This window comes from Tupaia chinensis, unplaced genomic scaffold, assembly GCF_000334495.1.
Source record: "Tupaia chinensis unplaced genomic scaffold, TupChi_1.0 Scaffold000028_1, whole genome shotgun sequence".
Lineage (NCBI taxonomy): Eukaryota > Metazoa > Chordata > Mammalia > Scandentia > Tupaiidae > Tupaia > Tupaia belangeri.
The window spans coordinates 6,028,532-6,046,860 of NW_006159458.1; the positions used below are offsets into that span (position 1 = coordinate 6,028,532).

The 18,329-nt window shown below is 35.6% G+C and overlaps 1 protein-coding gene across 2 annotated transcripts in view; it reads left to right on the forward strand.

The window, feature by feature from the left end:
* The window catches only part of KRAS (KRas proto-oncogene, GTPase), a gene marked incomplete at its 5' end in the record, with an annotated part of 42,689 nt that overhangs the window by 14,087 nt on the left and 10,273 nt on the right, over positions 1-18,329 (forward strand). Inside the window, 3 exon segments of one of the 2 annotated variants that reach the window (XM_006140291.3) lie at positions 4,714-4,892; positions 6,442-6,601; positions 17,326-17,460. In XM_006140291.3, coding sequence (XP_006140353.2) covers positions 4,714-4,892; positions 6,442-6,601; positions 17,326-17,445 — 459 coding nt within the window. 2 annotated transcript variants of the gene reach the window in all.

Sequence of the window (18,329 nt, forward strand, 5' to 3'; positions counted from 1 at the left end):
TTAAAAAATTTTACAAGGTGGTTGGGGTGCTAGACTCCCACATGGCTGCCAGAGGTTCAAGTCTCAGACCTGGTGGTTTGCTTTCTCACTTTCTCCCTCTCTCTCTTTGTGTCTCCCTCCCTCTGGTTAAATTAAAAATAACAGTAACGATAAATAAAGAAAAGGAAATAATTCTTAAAAAAATTTTTTTTACCAGGCAAAATTAAAAGGATGAGAACTTGAAGTGGGCAAAGATATAGTTGATGGCAATTGATACTGAAAAAACATATAAACCATTATTACTCCTTAGAGAAATTGACATTGAAATAAGAATGTTGGTTATCAAGTAAACAAATTTTGAGAAAAATAAAAATATAAAATCCATTGTTATTGAGTAGTGATTAAATGTGAACATTTAATACTATATGGAAAAGTAATACAATGATCATTATATACGTACCAGCTAACTTTGATCTATTTTTAGATCATGGGCATACAAAAACGTGGGCAAAATTTGAACCTCTGTTTAGATTCTAATCTTTGCAAAGAGTTCACACTGATAACATAATTTTTTTGTATCTCCACATATGTCTTTACTTAAGGCTAACGTGAAATTGGAACAGAATCTTCCATATTTAGATATTTTTGTTGTGCTTGCTGTCTACTTTCTCTCCAAATCTGTCAGTTCTTTATTGATCATTCTTCACTAACACTTGTGTTCTTTAGTTTTACCAAGTTGTAGTAAAAACCAAGTTTTTCTGTAGCTCAGTAACTAATATGCTTCTAAGAATGAGGACTTTAGTTAAAGTTAACTTTGAAAATACTGAATTTTCAACCTAAACCTATTATCTTAATCAGCAACTATGTTTCTGAGTTGGTTGTGAATTACTTTATTAAATGACGAAAAGTGGCCCAGAACTTTGCTATCACTGTTTTTAGGACCTAAAAGGGAAGAGATAATAGAAATTAAATGTATCAGTGAGTCAGGACTGTTATCTCATTTTCTTGGTCTCTTTTATAGAGTATTCATCAAAAAAACCATGAAATATATGCAAAAACTACTAATATTTCACATTATATACTTTTGAAATACAATGTTTGGAAATTTTGTAAGTAGGGCTTCATTGAAGTACAGCTTAGAGGCATTATATGGGGGCATATGGTGAGTAGTCCCCTAGCCATGCTCTCAGTGTTAAGTAGACTTGTGTGGCTGTAAAAACTATAGTTTTTAGTTACAGAAGATTGTAGACATAAAGACTAAGGTGACTGTCAGTTATAAGATTATTAATATTGGTAAGTAAAGAATGTGAGGGAGACTGGCTTTGTAGCTTGGAGGTTTGGGCCTTCAGATCCCACATGGCTTACCATGTGGTCTGAATCCCAGACTTGGTGTGGCTTGAGAAATATGCTGGGTGTGCACGCGTTTATGTGGCCAAAATCCTGAAAAGGGGGAGATGGAGGAGAAGGGACTGCAAAATTTCCATAACCCATGGAAAAGGTGTGCTCCTCCCCCATCAGTCTGTCTCACTGGCAGGGACATTTGCTGGACTCCCATGTGGTCGACCGCAGTTCAAGTCCTGGACCCAGCAGCTTCAAACTCATACTGGGCATGTATGCATGTATGCCCAAAATCCTGAGAGGAGGTTGGAGAAGGGATTGTGACATGACTATCCCCCTGGGGGTGGGGGGGTGATTTCTTGCTCTCTGTCTCTCTAGGGAGTATACATGCCCTATAGCAAAAAACTCTTAAAAAAAAGAAAAGGATGTGAGGTGACAGAAGTAGGGAAGTAGGGAAGTAAAAATTTCATGCTTTGTAGCTACACCTAGGTAATGGATTGACTCTAAGAGACTGCTTTGCTCCAAATTCCTTTTTCATTTTTCTTCAAAAGCATTGGTCTTCGATTTATAATCTACAGGAATTCCTTTAAGCAGTTAATTAAGGGAATAGGCTAAAATAATGAAATGTCACTTGAATCTTTAAATCTCTAATAAAGAACTTCTTATTTATAAAATATTCTTTTTTTTCTGACTGGTTGGCTAATTTTAATTTTTATTGTAGAGAATTTGTTAAATATAGTATAAGCAAGAGGGCCAGCAGGTGGTGGGGTGGGTAAGGTGCTAGACTCCCACATTTTTTGAGTCTCAGACCTGGTGGCTTGCTCTCTCACTTTCTCTCTCCTTCTCTCCTCAAATTAAAAAATAATAACAAATAAGAATAAATTTAAAAAGCAAGATATCAGTTTAACATGGTAGTCTTTCATACTTTAAAATTGAAAGCCAAAGAAAAATACATTTAATATAGCATCTATCACGAAAAAAAGAATTAAGCTGTGACCAGTAGATGGCATAGCAATTACACCTCTAGACTCCACATGACTGACCGTGGTTTGAGTCCTGGACCTGGTGGCTTCAGAATCACTCTGGGTGTGTGTACGTACGCGTGTGCCCAAGATCCTGGGAGGAGAATGGAGGAGAAGGGATTGTGGTATGACCATCCCCCTGGGGGTGATTTCTCATTTTCCCTCTCACCATGTCTGTCTCCCCCCAACCCCTACAAGCACACATGCTCTAAGGTTAGAAAGAAAGACTTAAGCAAGAGATAGCTTTTAAATTATCTCCATCAGAGACATAGCCTTTATTAAAATCTTGAAAGCTATACTATGAGTTTTTAAACACACACGCAGGTACATTTATACAGTTTTGTGCACACATTTTGAGGGGTCATGCTACATGTGTCTCTTTGTATTTTCCTTATACTATGAACATTTTTCTAAAAATATGATTGTTATTGACCATTTTCTTTCCCTCTCTTAAACAACGGAATGGTCTACACAGTAATTCATGAAGTAAGGGCACTTTACTTTAGTACTGCAGCCCACCTATAGGACAGTAAGAAATAATGTCTGTTTGCATAGTCATGCATCACTTATCGATGACTGTATTGTGAGAAATATGTTGTTAGGCAATTTCATCATTGTGTAAGCATCACTGAGTGTACTTACACAGTCTTAGATGATGTAGTCTATTGTGCACCTAGGCTATACGATAGAGCCTATTATAATCTTATGGGACCACTGTTGTACATGCAGTTTATTGACTGAAACTTCATCATGCAGTGCATGACTATACTTTATTCAAACCCATTGTTAGCTCTGGCACTCATTCTGTGGCTTCACATTGTACTATGCCCTTTCCTTATTTTTTGAAGCCTGTGTGAAATACCACCTGCTGGCCGCCCCATCACTTCCTCTTTTTAATAGAGGCTCTCAGAATTTACAGATGAAACACGCTTTATGGAATTACAGAATTCATCTAGCTATTAGATATTGTTCCCAGGTTTTTCATAGTGGATGAGGGCGTTAGAATACTGATTATTGACCATTCTCTTATGCCTTTCTTTGACTAAAATAGACACATAACAGTTATAATAAGTTGATGGATTTTTCTTCTAAATCATCTTGAATAATAAGATTTTGTAGAGTTATCCCATTTTTGTAATAATTTTATTTTTGAGAGGTTTTTTGCTATAGGGTGCGCGCGCTTGCCAGAAAGAGAGACAGACAGAGACAGAAAGCGAGAAATCGCCCCCTAGGGGTGATGGCCATGCCGCAATCCCTTCTCCTCCATTCTCTTCTCAGGATCTTGAGCACGCCCACACGCACTCTGTGTGAGTTTAAACCACCAGGTCCGGGACGCGAGCCGTGATTGACTGCATGGGAGTCCAGTGACATTGCCATTACACCAGTTGCTGGTCCCAGGATTTCATTCCTTTTTATGCCTAAATAATGTTTCCTTGAATGCGTGCGTATAAGAGGGAACTTCAAAAAGTTCGTGGAAAAAAATGAGTGTATGACTTTATTTGGCACAAAAAAATTTTAAAAATTTGTATAGTGTTTTCATAATATGCATTTTCAGTGAACTTTATGAACGCTTTTGCACTGCGGTTTATTTGTCCATTCATCTATTAACAGGCCCTTATTTCTTTATTTTGGCTGTTGTCTATCTGAGTCCCTGCTTTCAGTTCTTTTGGTTATATACTTATAAATGGAATTGCTGGGAAGCACAGAGTCAATTCTCTGTTGAACTTTTTTTTTTTTTTTGTTTGTGGGACAGGGCATGTGCACTTACCATAGGCAGAAAAAGAGGGAAGAGAAAATGAGAAAGCACCCCTTGGGGGAATGGCCACACTTCAATCACTTCTCTCAGGATTTTGGGCACAAAGGAACAAGGACCCCGTGTATTTTCATAGCCAACAGGTCAAGATTCAAACTCTGCAGTGGGCCATGTAAGATCCAGCTGCCCAGTCACCACACCACCAGCTGGCTGTTGTGTTGAACTTTTTGAGGAGCTGTATACTCTTAATGTAATGGCTATATTATTTTATGTTCCCACCAGCAATACACAAGGATTCCAGTCACTCAGTATCCTTAGCAGCAGTTCTTTTCTGCTCCATTGTTTCGTTTTGTTTATTTTTACCAATACCCATCCTTTTGGGTATGAAGTGACCTCATGATTTTCATTTGCATTTCCCTAATGATTCATGATGCTGAGCACCTTTTCATGTGCTTATTGGCCATTTGTCTTCCTTCCTTGGAGAAATACCTAGTCGATCCTTTGCTCATTTTCCAGTTGGTTTTTTTTTTTTTTTGGTTGTTGTTGTTGACTTGTATATAACACCTTTTTAAAAGTAGAAGGTACACTCTAATAATCTAGGCTGTGTTTCTCCCTTCTCAGGATTCCTACAGGAAACAAGTAGTAATTGATGGAGAAACCTGTCTCTTGGATATTCTCGACACAGCAGGTCAAGAGGAGTACAGTGCAATGAGGGACCAGTACATGAGGACTGGGGAGGGCTTTCTTTGTGTATTTGCCATAAATAATACTAAATCATTTGAAGATATTCACCATTATAGGTGGGTTTTAATTGAATGTAATAAAACTGATGCTCAAGAATAATTACAGCTTTCATATATTGAGTCTTTGTTTATTGCCTTGCATATATCATCTAATTTTAATTGAAAAGTAATTTCTTTGAGGTATGTAATATCACATTTACAAGTGAAGCTTTTGGGAACTAGAGCAGTAGAATAACTTGTTCGAGATTGTATACAGTGGTGCCGGGATTGAAACCTAGACCTGATATGACTCCAAAATTTTCTGTACTTTCAGCTGCTGCACACTAGGGAAACAAGACTTTAAACTTTTTAGGTACATCGTAACAGTGGAAACTATAAATAAAACTAGGAAAAGATGATTTGAGGTAGTACTACTAGAATAGGTTTAAAATTAATCACAAATATTTAGTGTAGAATTTCTTGGATTAGATGAACACTGCCTTACATATATTTTTTTTTAATTCTGAGGTTGTGAAAGATTGAAGAATTGGAGCAATTACAGTTTTTTAAAGAGTCTGACAAATGTGCATATAACTATTGGGCTGTCATTAAAGTCGTGACACAATGTTGTCTAGAAAAACAGAAAAATACGTTGTGACTTTTCTGGTGACCCAGTACTTTAAAAACAATTACTATTGTATCAACTATTAATATATTTTATATTCTGTTTCTTTGAGGGTTTACAGTTTTCCTGAAACCGCATATTAGGCAGGTATTCACTCACTGGCTATGTCACGGAAGAGTGAGTGAGCCTAGTTAAGAGGCTTAAAGTTTTATTTAAGAACTTTGATTATTGCAAGTATAGTCTATAGTCCAGTAATAGAGAAAAAAAAGTTTGGGTGAATGATAGTGGTGATAGTTCTAGAGCGTATTCAGTGGGTGAAATTTGTTAACTTATTCATATTTACCCAGCTTATAGGTGGAGGAACTGGGAATTTGAACCATTTCTGATTCTGTTACCTACTGTGCTGCTTATTCTACTCTGGGTCTTTGAAGTTTACCTAAATTTGTGAGGGGATAGAATTTCACCTCAAATTTAAGAGTTTATGCACATCTTCTATTGAAAATTAGCAAAATACAATAAGACTTTTAACAGACTAAGCAATGAAGTTAACATCAGTGTTGTCCACATAGGACATATACACTCATTCTTTTTTGGGAAAGTTATTACTATAATTCATGTTTTAGTATAAATATTTTTAAGCATACAGATGTTGAACCACATGCATATGTTTCTAACATAGTAGTTTTTAAATTAGACATAGCACTTTTGGTCTAGAATTTTTAGTGTTTTCTGTTTTATCATATGACCTACCTGTATATGAAGCTATTAGATGAAATCTTTTACTGTTCTTCTAGCTGTTAAATCTTTTAGGAGATGTATAAGGTCTCTAGTTAAGATGAATAAAAGTTACTAGAATAGAAGCAAAGAAAATCTGATATGGCAGAAACTATGAATTACATTAAAATCATCTTTCAAATTTTATAAGACAAAAATTGTGGACAGTTTTTGAAAGACTTTTGTGATACTAATACCTCGGCTGTATCTCTTTTTTTTCTTCCCCAGAGAACAGATTAAAAGAGTTAAAGACTCTGAAGATGTACCCATGGTCCTCGTAGGAAATAAATGTGATTTGCCTTCTAGAACAGTAGATACAAAACAGGCTCAGGACTTAGCAAGAAGTTATGGAATTCCTTTCATTGAAACATCAGCAAAGACAAGACAGGTAAGTAAAACTGAAATAAATCCAGATCTGTTTTCTGCAAGATACATCAAGTGATTTTAATCATTAATCATAATTTACTAACACATATTCTAATGATGTATTTAGGGGCAGGAGGTTAATAAACATACATAGACTAACTTCTATATAATTTAATCTGATTTATCAGTTTTTCTCTTTATTATTCTAAAATAGGAAATAAAACAATCTTTGATAAATTTAGGTCCTCTTGAGAGGGCGGCACTACTTAATTCAGTCTTATTACCCTTGGCTTTGATTTCTTTCCACATTGAAAATTTCTCTTCAACTCTGAGTGCATCTTAAACTTAGGATTTAAGCAATATGCTGATTTTTTCACTGTTACATACATAAACACAATAGAGGAATAGAGTCTGAGTTTTTTTTTTTTTATTTTAGAAGTGCTTTAAAAGTATGAAGGACTTCAAAAAGTTCATGGAAAAAATGGAGTTACAACACTAGTTTTATTTGGTACATAACTTTTTTAAATCCATGCATAGGTTTTTCATCATTTTCCTTGTACTTTTGAAGATCCCATTTATGTTACATGTTTCTAGGTTAGATTTTGTTGGGTTTACTTTGGCAAAATTATTTTTGAGTGCTCTACTTATTTTTGGAGAAAGTTTTCATTAAAACAGTGTATTTAGGAAGTACTAGAACCCGAATTTTGTTGCAAAAATAATATACTAAGAAACTGATCAATTTCTATTTCATTAATTTGTTATGGGCCTTTTTTCTGGTAATGTGTATTTGTTAGTCAGGAAATAAATTTTTCATAATTTTATCTTATATAATGCTAAGAGTTGAAATTTTGATTAAAAATACTCATTACTTGCTTAAACTGATATAAACAGGGATTTTTGACGTTTTATTGAATCTTCTAAGAAGATAAAAATTTTATTGTAAATCATTATCCACCTAGTATATGTCTTTTTTTTTTTTTTTTTTGGAGAGATTTTTGCTATAGGGCGTGTGCGCTCACCAGACAGAGAGAGACATAGAGACAGAAAGCGAGAAATCACCCCCGAGAGGGGATGGTCACGCCGCAATCCCTTCTCCTCCATTCTCCTCTCGGGATCTTGGGCACGCACACACACGTGTCTGGCATGAGTTTTAAGCCACCGGGTCCGGGACGCGAACCGTGGTCGACTACATGGGAGTCCAGCGACATAGCCATTACGCTAACTGCTGATTCCTCCTAGTATATGTCTTTATTTCCCTAATGAGAGATCGTGTGCACATATTTCTTCTTAGTTAAACAGACTTGGTACAGTATATAAAACAATTCTATTGTAAATCTTCCTTTTGGCATTAAAGACTTAATTTCTGTATATATATACTTTTTTTTTTTCTGGAGAGAATTTTACTATAGGGTGTGTGCGCTTGCCAGAAAGACAGAGAGACTGTAAGCAAGAAATCACACGCCAGGAGGGATGGCCACTCTGCAATCCCTTCTCCATTCTCCTCTTAGAATCTTGTGCATGCAAGCACATGCCCCCTAGCGTGAGTTTTAGCCACCGGGTCCAGGACTCGAACTGCAATCATCTATTGCAGTCATCTATATGGGAGTCTAGTGACATAGCCATTACGCCAACTGCTTGTCCCTATCTTTTCTTTTCTTTTTTTTTAGTTTCTATAATTTGACCATCATACAAATGTTTTTATTGCAATTTTACTAAAACTTGAGTTATAGATTAAAGAAAGACTTGGCATATGCCACTTCACTTTACTTTGGAGAAGTTAGGATTTTATTCATCCTTATTCCCAGGTTCCAAAGACTGAGAAAAAGATTTGGTTTTTATCTTCTTTTTATTGGTCTTCTCTGACCAATTTCCTGGGTTTTCCTTAGGGGAGAGAGGTTACTCTGAAAGCAGTAAATTATTAAAATTATAAATTTTAATAAGCAGTAAATTATTAAAATTATAGATTTTCCTCCAACATTTTCTTAGGAATAATCTTCAAATAAAAAATTGAAAGAATTTTTTGCAAAAAAATTGCAACTCTACTACCTAGGTTCTGGTATTAACATTTATTATACTTGCATTATTTATAACTTTTAAAAGATGCTTTTTATGCTAGTGAACACAAGCTTACATTTCACAAAGAAAAAGTTGAGACTTTGCCTAATGTTGTAAAGGGTTACAGTTGAGAAATGCTTCTTTTCCTTCGACACACAAACAAATCAACTGGGCTTAGTAAAATCCAGACTCTAAGTCAGTGGGTTTACATAGGGGCTTGTGATTCTGCGTTTCTAACAAGCCTTCAGGTGATGATAGTTTTGGTAGAGGGACCACATTTTGAGCAGAAAGACGATAGTAAAAGGCGTCTTCATTGCCGTTCCCACAGTGATGCTCACTGTTCATTTGATAGGAACTCAGAGAACTGTGTTTCCTTTCCTTGCTATGTGTTCACTATCCAGGTAGTACTAATTGATTCTTGGTGTTTAACATTAAAGCTTTAACATAACCATAGCATTTATAATTGATCAGAAAGCTACCTGGCTACCTTTTAAAATAGATTTTTAAGTTTTATACTAAAATCTAAACTTATTTTATGGCCTTTTGAGTTTTTTGGTTTTTTGTTGTTGTTTTTGCTTGTTCTTGTTTTTTTATTTTAAAGATGTATGGTGTGGAAGTAGTTTAACTTATATATTTGCTCTGTAGACATTTATGTGGATCATCTAATTAAAATATAGCGAATATAACATGAAAGAATAATTGTCTTTAACCTAGCACTCAATCTTTCTTACACTTATATTCTGTTTCATTTATGTCTTTGTGTAATTTATCTTGCCAAACTGTAACTTATATAATAATTGATCTTCTTTGATTTCTTTTTATGATGTAATGATTTGCTTAGAAATTTATTTGTCTTTGAGAAATTTATTCATCTCATTGAGATTAAGTTGATGTTTGCATGTTTGTGGAAGACATTAGAAGGCTATTCTAATTGTAGAGATTGTAAACTGAAATATATAAATTTTGATACTTTTTTAAGAATTATTTTAACTTTATTTATTTGTTTATTTATTTTAATTTGACCAGAGAGAGACTGAGTAAGAGAGAGAGAAAGTGAGAAAGCAAGCCATAGGATTCAAACCACGGTTGGCCATGTTGGAGTCCAGTGCCCTTAACCAACACGCCACCTGCTGGCCCCAGTTTTGATAAATTTTACATTTCTAATAGTTATTGTGAAAATTTGAAGCCCTACTTTCTGCAGAGTATTTTATTGACTACACATTTGTCATTCATTTTGTTTATTTGAACAAAATTAATGTGCATATCCTTGCTGTATTTTATCAGCAACTTGTGCCCTAATTTTTGGTTTTCATCATGATCCTAAAACACAAACATTATAAGGAATTATATTCAGGTTAGTAGGAACAGAAAATTCATTTAGAAGTTCTCATAGGTATCAGTCAGGGGCTGGCAGACTTTCTCTGTAAAGGGTAATAAATATTTTAGACTTTGCCATATCTGTTGCCTCTTTCTTCCATCTTTCCTTCCTTCCTTCCTCCTTTCCTTCCTTCCTTCTTTTTTAAGTAGACAGAGGGTACATGCATTCAGTGGGGATGGAGAAAGAGGAAAAAAGCACCGTAGTAGGACATGATTGCACCCTGATCCTTTTTCCTCCATTTCTTTTCCTGTCAGGATTTGGTGTTTACATGCACATATGCCTGGTCTGTTTTTCAAGCCACTGGCCTGGAACTCGAATTCTAGTTGGCCATGTGAGATCCAACTTTCTATAACCATATTTTATAGGGCCAGCCCCCCCCGCCCTTTTTTCCATATAACCCTTAAAAATGTCACAGCCATTGTTAGCCTATGCATAGTATAAATAGACAGTGTCTGCCTTTGGCATGGGGGTTGTAGCATGCTGATCCTTGATTCTCTGGGTAACTTAAGTATTTGATTTTTAGATACCAGAAATTAGTCCAGACTTCCAAGTTAAATATTAGAGGCTAGCCTTCTTAATTTAAAATTAAAATGTATACATTTTGTGAAGTAGAAATAGAAGTTTTGCTCTAATACTTTTTAAGATAGGATTATAGAGTATGCAGAATATATATTTTTACTAGCTTAATAAACTTTATAATTTTAAAAATCCATTACCTGGCTAAAAATAATCTATCTATTTTTTTTTATTTTTAAAAGAGCAGTGTTATGTACAGAATACTTGCCCAATAAATACTTGCTGGATTCTTGAACATCAAGCACTATCTTGCTTTTATTTTATTTATTTATTTTACCAGAGAACTGCTCACACCATGAAGGAAGAGAGAAAGTGAGAAACACCCCCTATGAGAGATGGCCATGGTGCAGTCCCTTCTCTTCTGTCTCTGCCCCCTTTGGGGATTTTGGGCACATGCACACATGTGCGTGCACACACGTACACACCCAGCATGTTTTTCCAGCCTCTGGGTTCAGGACTCAAACTATACTCAACCACTATACCATAGGCTGGCCTAGTATCATAAATTCTTTACATTCAGTTTAGTCTGTATATGAAAGGCAAAAGTTATTTTCTGTTAGTAAGCTATATGTGATCTCCATGTTTTTAGTGGATGCATATTGCTACCCTAGTTCACTTTTTGGGCAATTAATAATTGACAGGTTTTTCTGGTCCCCTTGGACAGACCATGGCAGTATTGGCAAAGGCAGTTGAAAATGAAACACACCATGAAAATCAGTATGTTTCCCAGCCTGCCAAAGTCAAAAGTAGGGAAGCATCAGTGGAGTGTGTGACAGAGGCAGACTTCTCAGAGTATCAGCTCTCCTGATTCAGCTTTGGAGCTTTGTGGAGCTCTCAATTTGAACATAATGTAAAAGTCTTATGAACTTAAAAATGTTGAACAGTAGTTTCATTTTGATTTTCTTGTTGATTTCTAGATATTTAAAATCAGTGGTTAAGAGACCTCCAATAAAGAAAGCTTTTAGTGAAATAGTTTTAACGAAGAACAAAAACTTTCTATATATGCCCTATTTCTGTTTTATAGCAGTTGAATTTGTGCACAGATCAATGTTTTGTACTTCAGGGGCCAGCAGATAGTATAGTGGTTACAGCACTGGATTCTCACATGGTCAACTGTGGTTCAAGTTCTGGACCCTGGCGATTTGAAACTTATGCCAGGACCACGCTAGGCCCAAAGTGTATGTGTGCCCAAAATCCTGAGAAGAGAATGGAGAAGGAATTGTGTCGTGGTCATCACCCCCAGGAAATGATTTCTCACTTTTTTGTCTTTCTGTCTCTGGCAAGTACACATGCCCTATAGCAAAAATCTCCTTTTAAAAATAATTAATTAATTAATTAATTAAAAATATATATATGTAATTATATATAAATGTATATATTTGTACTTTAGCTTTTTATGAGTTAAAATGGTCATTAACAGTTACTGAACACCAGCTATGTGCTTTGCATAGCCTCCCAAGTAGTGATATTGCTACACTTTGGTAGTGTCTGAGATTGTGCAGTTTAGCAAGCTTTCTTTATGTTTTTTTTTTCTTTCTTTCTTTTAAGAGAGATCTTTGCTGTTTGGTATGTACGCTCTCTGGAGAGACAAAGAGACAGAAAGCAAGAAATCACCCCCCAAGGGAATGGCCATGTCACAATCCCTTCTCAATTTTCCTCTTAAGATTTTGGGCATGCACACACATGTGGCTAGAATGAGTTTTAAGCCACCAGGTCAGGGACTTAAACTATGGTTGACTATGTGGGAGTCCAGCGACATAAGCATTATGCCATCTGCAGGTCCCAGGCGAGGCTTCTTAAGAAAGTCAGGGATCCCAAGTTGGTTTTTAGAATACGTTTTGGTCCTCCATCCCCTCTCCACAAGGCTAGTATTCCCTTTTATTTATTTATTTATTAAGTTTATTTAATAGGGCTTGTGAGCCCGCAGGAAAAAGACATATAAAGAAAGTGAAATATCACCCCCAAATAGGGTGACCATGCCGCAGTCCCTTCTCCATTCTCCTCTTGGGATTTTGGGTATACACACACGCATGCACATGTGCCCAGTGTGTTTTTCAAGCAACTGGGTCCAGGACTCCATTTATTCAGTTGGTCATGTGAGATCCAACCACCTTAACCTCCATCCAGGTCACCTGCTGGCCCTAGTATTTTTATATCTATATATAGTTAAGAGTATTAGATATGTCCTTGAAAGAATGAGTTTTACAATAATTTTTTGCACATTCAACAGGGGCAAATAACTTTTTGAAGAAGTTTTTGCCTTAGCACACATGCACTCACCAGAAAGAGGAAGAAAGAGGAAAAGTGAGAAATCACCCCCTATGGGGGATGGCTATACCACAATCTCTTTTCCTTCATTCTCCTCCCAGGATCTTGGGCTTGCACACACATGTGCCCCATGTCATTTTCTTTTTTTTAAGAGAGATTTTTGCTATAGGGTGCATATAGAGACAGCAGGACATAGACAGAAAATGAGAAATTACCCCCCCAGTGGGGATGTCCACACCATAATCCTCCATTCTCCTGTTAGGATTTTGGGCATTCACACACACTTCTGGTGTGTTTTAAGCCACTAGGTCCAGGACTCGAGCCATGGTCGATTATGTGAGAGTCCAGCAACAAAGCCATTATGCTATCTGCTGGTCCACTCAGCGTGATTTTCAAACCATCGGTTCTGGGACTTGAATCATGGTCAGTCATGTGGGAGTCAAGCAATGTAACCATTATGCCATCTGATGGCCCAGGAGCAAATAACTTGTTTAAAATGAAAATTCTTAGTGAATGTGTAGGCCCCTGCACAAGCCATTGGTTCTGGGACTTGAACCATAGTCAGCCATGTGGGAGCCCAGTGATGTAACCGCTATGCCATCTGATGGCCCCAGGAGCAGATAACTTGTTTAAAATGAAAATTCTTAGTGAATACATAGGCCCCAGCGTATATACACTGTTGGTTAATAGCTCTTTCTCCAGTATGGAGAGTTCTATTTCATAGTCTCACAAGTGTGTTTTCAGATGATAGATGATCTAAAAATATTTTCACATCTCTTTATTTTAAAAAAATATGTATTTTGGGGCCAGCAAGTGGCATGGTGGTTAAGGCACTGGATTCCCACATGGCCAGTCACAGTTTGAGTTCTTGGTGGCTTGAGAATCATTCTGGGTGCATGTACATGTGTGCATAAAATCCTGAGAGGAAAATGGAAGGGAAAGGATTGCAATGTGGCCAGCCCCTCTGGGGGATGGTATTTTACTTTACCTCTTTCTGTCTCTATCTCTGTCCAGCAAGCACATGCACCCTTATGGCAAAAGCTTAAAAAAAATTATGTATTTAAATTTGTATACTTTTGCTCCTGTATAAGTGTATAAGTGTCTTAGTTGTTAGAGTTTAATAAGTGACATTTGAAAATGAGTATAAGTGGCAGCAAGCCATATGCTCAAGAATTAAACCACTGATTGCCAGTGAAGAGCTTTAGTGACTGACTAGTCCCAGTGGATATTAGGTATCTGTTCTATCTATACTTTTTCTTTAAAAAATATGTAATTTTAAAATGTGAAATAGTGTTGTTCCTTAGGTATATACAGTGTGTAATTAAAAAAAATAAGAGGCAGTAGTTTTTATTTTTTTAATATGGCTGAGTAATATTCCGTAGTGTGTATGTGCCACAGTTTTTCAATCCAAAAGATACGCAGTGATTTAATATAGGAAAAAAAAAAAAGAGCCAGTTGTTTAAGGTGCATTCAAGGATAAATAACAATGGTTTCATTTTCTTTCATGTCAGTATGATTCTAAAGTATATTAAGAAATAACTAATTCATAAATCTGAAATGAGCATGACAAATTATTCTTTAAACTCTAATTTAGATGTCAAAAATAAGTAATGGGAAAAGTCATTCTGGAAATACTATGTTGTTAATTATCTTAGCCACTGAGGTCTTAACACAGTTCTTGGTGGTGGGTAGTAATCTCATCTTTTTAACTATTGGCTTCCAGTTCTCTCTCTGCATTGCTGGGGGAAAAAAAATCACATCTGATTGGTGATGGGGATGCTCACTCTGAAAAGTAGACAAATTCAACCTGATTTTAGAAATAAGTTACAATCAAAATTTGCTTCTGCTAAATTTGTAGAGGACCAGTACCCTGTTTTTTTACCTATCCATTCATAGCATGTTTTGGTACTTTTGCATTGACCTTGTAACTTTTTTTTTAAACAGAAATATAAATTTACATTCTTAACAAATTTAAGAAAATGTGAGCTTTTACCTGGTTTGTGTACATTGAGATATTTTAAATTTCTTGCACTGAGTTTTAAGTTGAAGGAGTATCATTTGTGAAAATAAATGACAGCATTTATGCTTTACACTTTACATGCTTTAAAAAAGCTATTCTTATACTTTAAATTATCTTCATACAAATTTCTAATGTGGATACATTTTTTGAGGGACAAATGAGCAAAAATAATACACTGCCTTCTCAAAAATTCTTGATAAACTACTAAGACTTTTGTAGACAGTTATAAGTAGGGATCTGATCAGTGTCATTATATTCAATGATTTCAAAAATGGAAATTTTTATTTCTAGTTGGCTCAGCTAGCTGATTAAATTGATTCCATTAAAAATAAGGTTTTTTTTTTTTTTGCCTGTGATGATTTTTATTACTATATAGTTGAATAAAACTCTATGGGATGTAGTATGTTAGTAATTTCAGATATGCATGTTAATACGTAATCTCTTTTATTTTAATGCCTGCTTAACTGAAACATTATTATTATTATTATTTTTTTTTTTGGAGAGGTTTTTGCTATAGGGTGCATGTGCTCGCCAGAAAGACAGAGAGAGACAGAAAGCGAGAAATTGCCCGCCCTCCCAGGGGGATGGCCACACCGCAATCTCTTCTCCTCCATTCTCTTGTTGTGATCTTGGGCCACACATGCACATGTGCCCAGCGTGAGTTTAAGCCACCAGGTCCAGGACTTGAACCATGCTCAACCACATGGAGTCCAGCGACATAGCCATTATGCCATCTGCTGGTCTCCTGAAACTTAATTTATTAAAAAAAAAAAATTTTTTTTAAGAGAGATTTTTTGCTATAGGGTATATGTGCTCTCTGGTGAGACAGAGACAGCAAGCAAGAAATCACCCTCTTGGGGGGATGAACATGCTGCAATCCCTTCTCCATTCCCCTCTCATTTTCTTGGGCATGCATGCACATGCTCCTGGTATGAGTTTTAAGTCACCTAGTCTGGGACTCAAACTGTGGTTGACAGCATGGGAGTCCAGTGACTCCAATGGTACTATAGAAACATTGATGTTACTAGTCTCAAAAAGTTAAAATATGCCAATCCCCAAAGTAAATGTTCTTAAAGTTAATATGCAAAGAACAGACTTAAGCTTAAAATTAAATGTGCAATAGAATTTACCAGCTTTTCTAAACATTTCTTTCTTTTAGAAGAATGAACACAAATAGTACATCTCTGAAGTTAATTTTCACTGTATGTAAATTAGTATTTCTGTACATTTCTCTGATATGAGCTTCTATTTTGCTGATATATCTTTCTGCTCAAACTAGTAGTACATTTAACTAAACACTTTGTTCCCTTTGGCTTCTGCCCAATTTTCTGGACTGGAAAAGATGAAAAACTTTATGGCTATGCGATTTGTGGTTGTCAAACTTTTTTATCACAACTTTAAGCGAGAAAAACCTCTTTCAAGTATTTAAATTAGAATTGAAGGTACAATCCATTATGACTGGACACTGTTCTAAAAATTGCTTTTTAGACTTCAATATAGAATTTAAAATGCATGTTCCTGTCTTGCATATTTTAGACAATTCATGATGTTTTTGTATTATGGTAAAAAGCCTTCATTTAACATTTTATTAATAATTTAAATAACATAATTAGCCATCACAAAAGTTCTAGTCTCAGCTCTGCTCATGAGATAGACTGGAAGTGTTATAGTTGAAGGTAAAACGTGAGATTCAGTGTTTTGGCTCACTTTTATTTTGAGATACTTATTTGTTTCTTTTTATTGTCAGAGCATGTGCACTCCCCAGGGGAGAGAGAAAGCACCCCCTAGTGGAGCCTAGTGATGCTGAAGTCTCTTTTTTCCTCTTATTTTCCATTGCATTAAGATTCAGAGCACACATACATGCCCAGTATATTTTTCAGCCTGCCAGGTTTGAGATTCAAACTGCAGTTGTCTATGTGGAATCCAGCTCTCAATGCGTAGCATTTAACCACCGCACTAAAGAACTCACCCTTTTTTTTTTCTTAGCTACAAAGGTTGAGTATCCCAGTGGTAGTTATTCTTCTGACTCCCTACTGAAGGAGAAGGTGGGTAGGAATTAGTGGTGCAGATCACCTATTTTCCCTAAGTCATAGAAATCATTTAAACCTAACTTCAATTTAGGCCTTAATTCCATGAGTAGCAAACTAAAATTATTGATTAATTGGTAAACAGATAAAATACATATATTTAATTTGTCCATAATTTCCTCTAATTCCTAAGTAAAATTTTTAAAAAATATAATTCTGTTAGAACACCAAACTGTTAAGAACAAACCAGGATTCTAGCTCATATTTTAAAACTTTATTCTCAATTTTATTCAATCTGACCTCTGTTTAAAAAAAAGATCTCAAGTAAAACTTATAATTTCAAACCTCCTGCACATGGCTATCCCAATAAATTACTCTTCCCAATGAAACAAACTTTAAAGAAGTTGTGTTTTACAATGCAGAGAGTGGAGGATGCTTTTTATACATTGGTGAGAGAGATCCGACAATACAGATTGAAAATAATCAGCAAAGAAGAAAAGACTCCTGGCTGTGTGAAAATTAAAAAATGCATTATAATGTAATCTGGTAAGTTCAGTATATTAATTTTGGCAGAAAGCAGATGTCTTCCAAAGGCCACAAAGTAGCAGCTACTTTGGAACTACTTAGGTGTGGTATTCTAATTTGAAGTATTAAAAGATAAACTTGTGGTTTGTTTCTGTAATTAGTCCATTTATTTTAATCTAATGGGTATTAATTATAATTGAAACAGTTTGATGACTATAGTAGACTAATCTACATTCAACATAAGGCCTAATGATTTAATTAGTCTTAAGTAAGCTAAGCATTTTGGAACTGATATTTACCTTATTTGAAAGGAAATCAGACTCAAGTTTTGAGATAATCAGCAGCTTTTTATATTTTTTGGGGGAGGTTGAGAAGCTCAGAGATGATATTAAATAATAAGAATGAGTGGTCCAGAAGATGAGAAAGGGCCACTCTTACATTTATTTTTCACTTTGAACATTTCACAAACAGATAACTGTTCTGTGTTCTCTAACTCAGCGGCATTAAGTGCACTTTTTCACCCCCATTTAGAAGCAGCCACAAATTCCTATGATGATGCATTTTATTTGTTTCATCACGTTTACTTCAGGCTCCTATCATTTCTTGCTAGGACTGTTATAACCTGGTATTAGTTTACCTCTTGCTGCCATCATTCCCTCTGTAGCCAGAGAGATATATTTAAAAGAAATGCCATTCTCTTATCTTTAAATCTAGTCAGTGACTTACCTGTGGAATAAAATCTCAAGTTATACACAAGGTCCCTTTCCACCTTACCACACCTCCAGTATTTTGTTGGCCTTATATTTAAAAACGTCATCATTTGACCTGATTTTTTTTTAATCCTTATATAAACAAATACCATGTTGTTTTTACCTGCTCTTGAACTTTGGCTCCTGTGTGA